The sequence below is a fragment of the Nannospalax galili genome, unplaced genomic scaffold (assembly GCF_000622305.1).
Source record: "Nannospalax galili isolate Female #2095 unplaced genomic scaffold, S.galili_v1.0 scaffold290, whole genome shotgun sequence".
NCBI lineage: Eukaryota > Metazoa > Chordata > Mammalia > Rodentia > Spalacidae > Nannospalax > Nannospalax galili.
This window is the reverse complement of record NW_008331486.1, coordinates 3,430,207-3,440,206: the sequence shown is the minus strand read 5'-3', so window position 1 is coordinate 3,440,206 and position 10,000 is coordinate 3,430,207. Positions and strand designations below refer to the sequence as shown.

General features: G+C 38.5%; 1 protein-coding gene across 2 annotated transcripts in view; it reads right to left on the bottom strand.

The window, feature by feature from the left end:
* Pbx3 (PBX homeobox 3) overlaps window positions 1–9,994 on the bottom strand; it is a 205,501-nt gene extending 195,507 nt beyond the window's left edge. Inside the window, exons 1-2 of one of the 2 annotated variants that reach the window (XM_008824867.2) lie at window positions 9,737–9,994; window positions 8,846–8,919 (exon numbers count right to left, since the gene is read on the bottom strand). In XM_008824867.2, coding sequence (XP_008823089.1) covers window positions 8,846–8,919; window positions 9,737–9,936 — 274 coding nt within the window. In that variant the 5' untranslated portion in view covers window positions 9,937–9,994. The remainder of the gene's footprint in view (window positions 1–8,845; window positions 8,920–9,736) is intronic. The other variant, XM_008824878.2, reaches the window with a different exon arrangement.
* Between the last annotated feature and the right edge of the window lie 6 nt (window positions 9,995–10,000).

Sequence of the window (10,000 nt, the reverse complement as noted above, 5' to 3'; positions counted from 1 at the left end):
TATAGAAGAAAAATAAAATATTTCAATATTACCTGGTTTAATTAAAGATATTCATTATACACATACTTTTAAAGGACCAACACTCCCAATCAACATTATAAATAACGTGGACCAACTGTACCATAATGTCTGTGAACAATTATCACAAAACTAAAACACGGATGGCTGTCAGTTGGTGGCAGAGTTCTTGCTTTCATAATAAATATAAAATCAATTTCCTGCTCTAGTTCCCATTCCAAGTTGAAAATGATATATCTGACTATGAATTCCAACTACCTTCATCCGTAGTTTCTATTTTTTTAAAGAAAGGAGGGAGGTGAGGAAAGAAAGAAAAACAAAGTTATGAGACTATCCTAAGTCAATTCTTCCTCATTGGGGGGCACCTGGGTAGTAAGGATAAGATATACAGGTAAGGCTGCCATTTCACTTTTTTTAATGTAGGGATTGATTTCTCCCATCAAATGCCATGCAGTTATTCTATAATCTCTGCCAGTAGATCTTCCATAAATTTGTATCTGCAAGGCTTAGAACACCGGAGAACCTGTACAAATCTTTTGTCTAAATAATAACAATAATATGCAATTTCAAAAGCTTTTTGTTCCCATTTCAATCAAAAATAACTTCGTGTGTTTAAAATGAAATTGTGTAAGTAATCAAGAGACTAATGAGGATTCATTGATTTAACTAGTTCAGGGAGTCTGAAAAGAGATGAAAATTTAAAGTGAACAAGCATTTCATCTAGAAAAAAGCAGCCAATGTGTTACCTACTAAGTCCTCATCACAGAGAAATGTAATCAGGACTTTGTCTCAAGAGACTCTCATAGTCCTCTGTATGCACGTTCCTGGCTCTCATTAACATTAACGGCATCACACGCCCACCCATGCCCACAGAGGAGATGCCAGTTTCTGTAGTGTGCATGCATGGCAGCTGTGGTGAATAAATAATCCATATGGCTCTGAGGAGAAGTTATGGCTTATTGGGTCTAGAATCACAGCTACAGTGGTGGAATTCAGACACCAAAACCAAGTGCCAATACAAATAAATGCCTCAACCCAACACTCTCCCATCCAACCATACCCAGAGATCCGTAGGTAGTGTTTCTCAGTTCTGTCAGTGGTCTCTACAGATCCAAGATCTGTGTTGGAGTGAGCTTTAACTTTTTCATAGGCCTAGAGAAATTCTACCCTCCTCTTCCCCAAGCCAATCCCAGAATTCATACATATATTTCCTTAGAAAATAATGGGAAAAAAACCACAAAGTAGCTTTATAGAGAGAAAATGAAATGTCTGACTTAAGCCACAAATCAGTAAATCCTGAATCTACTACAAAATTTCATTTTCAACATGAAAATCAAATATACTAATCTTATATATCAGATGCATAGCAAAATATAAATTCCACAGGTTGTATAAAGGGCAAAGTTTAACCACTAATTCTAATTGGTTCAGCTTTCATGAATTTAAGTCAGAATCTTAATGCTCATTTAATATAGTTTCCTAAAGCCCAACTTCTTTCTTCCAAGTATAAAAAAAACATTCTTGTGAAGTTCAGTTTAGTGCTGACACTGGTACATGATACAAACACACAGTTGCACTTACAGAGAACAGAGTGGTTCACGAGCCATGCTGAACTTGTTTTAGAAAAAAAGAAACTAGATGACAAAATTCTTAATATATTTTCACACAGAATGTAAAATTAAACTTCCATATTCTGTAACAGATTAAAATAATCATGGGGGGATGGAAATCCACCAATGTTCCAGAAGCTTCTGAAGACCTTTCAATCAATTTTATTTATATGCAAAGCCAAGAGAAACTAAGAGGGTAAAAGGAAAAAAAAAACAAAAAACAAAAAAAAAAAAAACAAAAAAAAAACAAAGCTCCTCCTGATGCTAAAGCTCTCAATTTACTGACAGGCAAATGGCTTCATGCTGCCACTTAATCTCATTTCTTGCATAATGCCCTCTAATTAGCATATCAAAGTGAATTAATACTTCTAGGGCATTAGCAATGGGGAAATCTGCTCCAGGCTCACAATAGCAGTTAAGAGAGAGCCAAGAAATCCTCAAAAACACCACAAACCACTTTGCATTGCAAAACTGTTCAATTTATTTATCCTCTCTCTCTAAACACTTTTACCGCACACTGTTTTACTACTGTTCACCAAACAAAATGATAATTGCCAAAGTTACCAGCATCTGTAATGCCTGTTTAGAATCTTAATTTAGATTATGTTGCAGATAATTTCTATATGCAACCATTTGTTCTATTATAAATGTTAATATAGAAACAGTGGAAATGTTGACATTCTCAATTAGTTAATTTGAATTTGAAATAAAATTTTATGGGATTTTAAAATTTATGAATTTTTTAATGTAAAAAGCCACCTGCTGGACGCTGACGCCTAAGAAATACGCTCTGAAAACTGATGTACCATATAAAACAAAGCAAAAAAAAAACCAAAATCATTTTGCACTAGCATATGTTGGAGTCTCCCAAATAATGGTGTAAACATCAGGGGGAATCATCAGCATTAAAGGATTACACTGTTACCAAGTGCTTGTTAATATGAGCACACAAACAGGGGGATTATTCAAAACAGCTTATCATTTTTAAAGCACTTAAGCTGAAAGAAAACAAATATAAAACTTTAAACAAGTATTTTTACCCCCAATTACTTTGTTTCAGTAGTAACAGCTACTGACTATATGCAGATAGTCAAAAACCGCTCAGCCAATTCAATTTAACACATTCTATCAGTTAATTTCTTTATTAGATGCACTCAAATTCAGTGCCCAAGCAAGCTACACTTAGCACTAAAAACCACAAACATATTACATTTACAGAATGTCTATGAAATAGATGAGATTCTAGTTCCAAGTCTGCTTTACAAAGAGGATCATTAAAATCAAATGTTTAAGATTAACGAAATTTATTTTCTAATATAGTCTATGTCTGAAGGCATAAAAGATGGTGCATTTATTTCAGTGGCTCATTCAAGCATTATTTATTAGTTCATTTGCTAACTGTAACACTAACACCTAGCTGTGATAGCTATTTGTTTAATTAACTTCTATAACTTTGTTTAAAAAAAAAAAAAAAGACTGATGAACAGACCCCAAAAAACTCTTACAAATTTATATTCTATTTTATACCGTGATATAAATTATTGCTGTCTTCACACTTCAGGCTGGAACAGCCTGCAAAGTAGAGCAAGCCCTTGGGAAAGGTTGGCATGGGAGGGGAAAGGTGCAAGCTTTGTCACACAGTTACTACCTAAATCAGGACGATCACACTGACAAATGGTTAAAGCACAAGCCTGCTGAGAGAACAAATAAAACATTATTCTCTGAGTGTCAATATTGAAATGAAAAATATCTAAAGATTTTTCACATATACATGAATAGGGGAAAATAGTCTAAATCTTTATCTAACTTGTTATGTTAGTGCTGATGTGTGAAATATTTATTTTTAATAGCTCTTGTATGGTATGAATATAAAATAGTGATGATTTAGGGTGTGGCTCATAAAATGAAGTTTCAATTCTGAGAGACCCACTTCATAAAATGTAATTTCATCCTATACTATGCCAACACCCGATAGTACCAAAACATAAACAAAATAAATAAAATTCTAACTTAAATCTTGCTTTAGAAGTATTTTACAAAATTTAGAAACTAAAATCTAAAACTACAAGTAAAATTAATCAAAAGAAAGTCATGAATATGGAAATGTAGTTTTATATTACAAAAGTTGATAGATTTTTGTTTGGGGGGAGTCAAGTGGGGGCCTCCAACGCCAGTGTATATTTTTAATTTAGAATAAAGCTATATAAATTAATAAACATGACATAGTCAAGTCCCAAATAAAATACCCAAACCACGCAAACTTGTTACAAGGCTCATTAAAACTGAGGTACAAAAGAATGACTTGCACAAATCAAGTTAGGACTGACAACAAGATTCAGAATATTTTTATTGGGAAGAAAAAAAGGCTAAAAAACAGGCCCACATTTTAAAAGCAATATCTGCATGATACTTTAAGTCATAAAGCTCTAAAACAGCCTAGCAATGACAACTTTTCAGTGTTTTCTACCAACAGATTGTGTGTATTATTTTTTAAGAATGAAAGAGGAGAAAAAGGCATTAGAAAAAGGTCCTTGTTTTACATCCTTCGAAACCTACAAAAGCTCCAGTAAGTAATGTAAATCTATAAAGGGAGAAAAAAATGATAAAATATTCTTAAATGGCTTTAAGGAAAATATATTGATAAAGCAGTATAATTTATGACATTTCTAACATACATTGACTGTATTTTTTCTGTTTAATCATTTCATATTTCCAATGTAAACGTGATAATGTCTGTCTAAAATTGATATAAAATTTGAAGCATTAAAGGCCCATCAAAATTCACTTCACACTAATTCTGGGCAGGTAGGAGTCAAAGAAAATCAGATTGGTCAATGGTTGCTACTGTTGATGGTGAACAATGAGTAATGCTCAAAACTGTCTCCTTTCCATGTGCATATATGTTGGAAGTCAGCCATAATAAAGAGCTTTTAAAAACTAGATAATAGGCTCCTTAAAACAGAAAAGTTATACATATATGGAATAATGAATTTGTTTTCAAAACTTTGTAGCAAATGATGATTATATTGAATATAGTACAAGATCAAGTTAGAATATGCAGTAATACCAAAACATTATAACTCACATGCATAACAATTTTCATTTTTCTCTGCTAATATTCACTTGATGGAAAAATCATAATGTTTATAGCTTGAGACTCAAAAGAAGCACATAGCACTGTACAATGACTATTGTAAGAATGTTTATGTGAAAGTCTTAAAAAGAGAACAGGCCCAAAAAAGCACCAATGAAACTCTAAGAATTAAATAGAGCTGGTCACTCTTTCAAACAATAAAAATAAAAGGTTAATTGTATCATATACCAAATGTGCACAAAAACTCAAGCTACATTCTTGACCTAGTTTTGATATCTAAAATTCTTGACTTTCTAAGAATGGATTCTTTTTAAAGTATAGCATTTTTTAAGACATTTTCTTCTTGTGAAACATAAAAAAATCCTTCAACCAGCCCAACCAGCCAAGCAGGCCTTTCTCTTCCCCTGCGGACACCTCCTGCAGTAGAGAAGTTCATTAAGTTTTATGATCTTCCCAAGTCAGTCCTGCTTATAAGCCTCACAAAGGCTACAAATCTGGCAAACCATCATGTAATGCCATTAGACATTACTAGTAAATGAACGCTATTTAGGGTTTGTGGTGGCAATAAATCAGAGTTTGGTTGGCAGCTATCAACAATGAGTATTTTAACCTTTGATTTAAAAAGGAAAAGGTTATGTTGACTTTTTTTAATATACACCATTTTTTCACAAAACTATCATTCAGATTATATACTAAATTATTAGCTTAGCATATATTAAAAATACTTTTCCTTGAAAAAACCATTTCCTTCATTTGCATTCTCCTAATTAAGGGTTTTGTAAAAAATGCAGATTTTTTTTTAAAGATGTATGATTTCATAAAGGAAAACACTTCACACTCAAGATTAATGTGGCCTAAGATAAGTAAGGGGGTACAATGAAAGATATATGGAGACGAGCAGACCCCATGGCATCAGAGGTAGTCACTGAGAGACAGAAAATAACCTACTGCTTTACAAAGTTAGAAGGAAAATCTTAACCTATCAACATATCTCCCTGTTTGCTCAGGTAGTTTAAAACAGACACATCTTGATTTTAAAGCCTGTATCTTTTTAGTTGCTTTCAAATTGTATAAATGTCACAATTTAACAATGAAAAATGTTTCTGCCCAAAAATAACTGTATGATAAATTTTACAAAAAAATACATTTTCAAGAAAAAGCAAGCATCTTATACTCAGAGTATACTTTCCTTACCTCTGAACAAGAAAATGTAATTATGGCAGATTACCCATTTATCTGTCAGAATGGGAGAAAAACACCTTTTCATATTTGGTAGGGGAGAAATAAGATGTTTTCCAAACTGAGTCCCCGGTGTGCATCAGAACTGGCAATATTTGCTGCTTGATCAGAAACCTCAAAATCTACTGGCAGTTCTACAAATCCATGGATTTTTTTTTTTTTTATGATTCTGTCTTATTTTAAAAGAAAATTACATTATCCACTGAAGTAAGAGTTCTCCCCCACCATCACCAGCTCTCAACTTGTCCACCGTGTCCCCTCCATTTTGCAGAACAGAGTCATCACACAATGTTCCTGGTATGTATTTACAAATGACTAGGTAAACTTTCTCTAGATAACTAATCTTTAGATACTACGCTGATAGATTAAATAAAATGACTTGAAGAAAATGTATGAAGTAGCATACATACATTCTCTAACATTTGATTTCTAACTCCGTGTTTCTACCGCAGGACTGCAGAAACAGATGGGGGACAGGCCCTGGATGTGCTGCCCGGCTTTTTCTGCTCTGAAAACACTAATGTCTACACAGCTGTTTTATTTCAAATTGAGTCCAGCAATCTTGTCTCCTTCTAAGACTAGTTTCATAGTGTGAGGTAGAGCTATGGACAGGAAGAGAGAAGGGAGAAGAGAGAGCAAGCTTCACCCCCATCAATCACTCAGTACTTAAATCCCATCCCTCTCATGCTTAGAGAGGCTGGCAGTAGGATGCTTCTGCCCAGACAGCCACATTTACTCTTGTCGGCTGGGGCTTTTTAGAAAGAATAACATGCAAACTTGGGTCAACAGCCAATGCACAAAAAGAGGATCTAATTCACAAGTTACCACCGAGAGCCCCAGAAACAATTTTCAAAACACAGAAATTTCTTTTGTCTGCTGTCTCTTGCTTCTTAAACAGCAAAAGCCCTACCAAAGCTCTCTGACCATAATCCCAGACTGAAAAAGCTGGTTTCTTTTTTCCTAACTCACCTTTGACATATTGTTGACTACCCTTTCCTTTCAGAATGGTGTAACTAAATGCCTGTGCAAAGAAGTCACTGGAGGACTAACACTTCTTAACTAAATTCTGCCTGCTGCTGAGTGTCCAAACATGAAGAGCTATGTGCTTCTCAAGCTGGCTAGGCCAAAACTACAAAATAAATACAAGTCAGAAGCGGGCTACGGAGGAGCATCAATCCCTGTCTTAGCAATATAATGCCATATAAAGTTGGACCAATCTTAATATTAACAACATAGTTAATACCCCAGTGCTTAGCTGTCAGCAGAAACTGAAGTGGAGCCCTGACAGCAAGAAAACCCTTGGAAATTAAGCAACAAATGTAATGAAAATTATATGCTTTTAGTCTCCTAAACTAAAAACCTTCAAGATTCAATGCTGGATGTCTTATTTAATAATCAGATAAAAATCACCTACCATCTTAAATCACAATGCACTCTAAGGCAGCTAAAAATCTACATACAGTAACTCTAATTTTAAATGGCTGGTTTGCAAAATCTAAATTATATGACAAAAAGAACCATGTATCATTAAGACACCATCCACAGTATGAATGAAAAGCAAGAAAAGTACTTCTTTAGGCCCCCTTAATATTTGCTATTAATTATGGTTTAGCATATATATGTATGGTATAAACCACCCTCTTTCTGGATTACTTTCAGAAATATAAATAGTAACTGTTTAAAAGGAGTACAACTTGGCTACCGACCTAACTATTCCATGAAGTATGTTATTATTTGTACACTCAATTTAAACACAATCACATTTAATCATTTAACTAGCATCACTTGGAAAATGTAATATACTGGACTTGACTACTACTTTGCCTCAACTTACCAAGGGCAGCTTTAAAATACAATATACCCAACACATATGAAAATAAACAGAATTAAATGATATCATACATCAAATGGACCTAACAGACTAAATATTCCACCCAAGGACCAAAGAATATACACTCTATTCAGCATCCCATACATGGAACTTCCTCAAAAATAAATAAATAAATAATAAATAAATAAAAGCAACCATAAAGCTTAACAGAGTTGTTTGCCATATACAGGAACGATAAGACTAAATACAAACTACAACTTCTAAATTAAATCTGTACTTGGCTTAAGCCTTACCATTGTCAAGACTAAAAATATCTTAAATCGAAAAAGTCTGACAAGAAAGCTAAACTGAAATAAACTGCCAAAAATTTGCCTAATATGTACCTGCAGTTTTCATCCTAGAGCTCCCACACAATCTGTGCTCTCATGTATTCCTGCCTTGAACTTCAACACTGCTTAACCTGTCTCTGTGAATGAATACAAGTACTGATAGACGTAATACATCCTGTATGTATAGGCACATCACTATCCTTCCTGAATTCTTAAAAGTAGTCTTCCCCTCTAAAGCAGAGTCCAGCCTGCTACTGCGGTCTGTCCAATTGCATCTATTCTTCTACCAGTGGAAACGAAGCTTAAGGCTGTCTAAGTGCAACAAAGTTCGGGAGCTGCTTCTCCCAGGGATCTGGTCCCTGGTATCAACTCTCCCGTTGCTCCTTTTAAAAAATGCCACACAGATAAGGCAAAAAGAGAGGGGAGAGGGTGGCTGGCGCTAGGGCCCCCTCCTCGCCTGCAGCCAAGGGCTGCCAGCAGCCTAGGGAACAGCGACCCAGTCCCAGCCCCATTCCCACCTACACTTCATTTTGCACCAGAGCAGAATTGAGAAATCGACTCCAGATTTATTGCAATTTTTTCTCAAGATCAGGAGGTGGGAAAGCAGAGAATGATCAAAGATGGCGGTGCCCAAAAGCAGCAGCTCTCAACTGGAGAGTCGATGGAGTAGATCTGACCCCACCTCGGGGGAGTCTCAGGCCCACTGCGGGGCGCAGCGTCTTACCTGTTTTCTCTTTGATCTCACATAGGACGCTGAAGAGCGCAGGTTTCATTCTGTGACAGTTCAGAGCATGTTTCCTAAAAAAAAAAAACAAATAGCAAAACACAAAGGTATTAGCATTACCTATGGAATAATATGGCGTCTTCCTTTAAGTTAAACCCAAGATTTAAATCCGGACCCCTGTTTTGGAAAGCTCTTTGCAACCCCGAGAGAAGTCAACCAAAACTCAAGTTGACTAGTTGGCGACAGCCGGCAAGCTCCAGCAGCCGGAGCCCCAGCCGGAACGCAGCGCGACCCATCTGCTGGGCAGACAGCGGCCCGGGCGACCGCAGGCGCCACCCGTGCGTGCAGGGGAGCAATCATCCCGGGGACAGCGGCGGGGACCCGGGGGACCAGATGGGCACGGAGGAAGGGGGGGGCGGTCCCCGAGTCCGAGCTCCGCAGGGGGGAGGCGGGCACGGCAACCAGCCAGCGACGGCCAGCTGGGCGGGTGACAGCTCCGCAAACTTTGCGAGGTGCAGAACTTGGCCGCCCGCACCGGGACCAGCCAGCCAAGCCGTCCATCGCCTCACCGGGCGACGCCGCGAGAAAGTTGCAGCGCCGCCCGGGAGTGGGGGCGTGCGGGGGGGGTCCCGGTGAGGACACCGCGAGCTCGGGGTCGCGGCGGGAGGTGTGAGTCGGTACGACAGGGCGACCGGGCAGCGGCGCAGCACCGAGCCGCGCTCTGAGTCCGCCGGAACCCGGGGGCAGCAACTTTGCCGAGTCCCAGCCGCATCCGAGAGGAAGGGGCTCCCGGCGGGTGGAGAAAGTTCCCGGACCTCCCGGCGCCACCCCCCGGGGCCCCGCGCCGGAGCCCGCGCACACACAAAAGATGCTTAATGAGACGACACCAACTTTGCTTGCGCCTCGTCCAAGCTCTGGTCGGTGATGGTCATGATCTGGTGGAGGATGTCGCCGATGTCCTGCTTCCTGCCGTCGCCGTCCGCCCCTTCGTGGCCGTGAGGGGGAGGCGGCAGAGCCATGCCCCCCTGGACCGAGTGGCCGGCCAGGTTCACCCCGGCCAGCGTCTGCAGCATCCTGGATTGATCGTCCATCCCGCCGCGCGCGGGCGGGAGCGGGCGGCGGCGGCGGCGGCGGCGGAGGAGGAGGAGGCGAAGG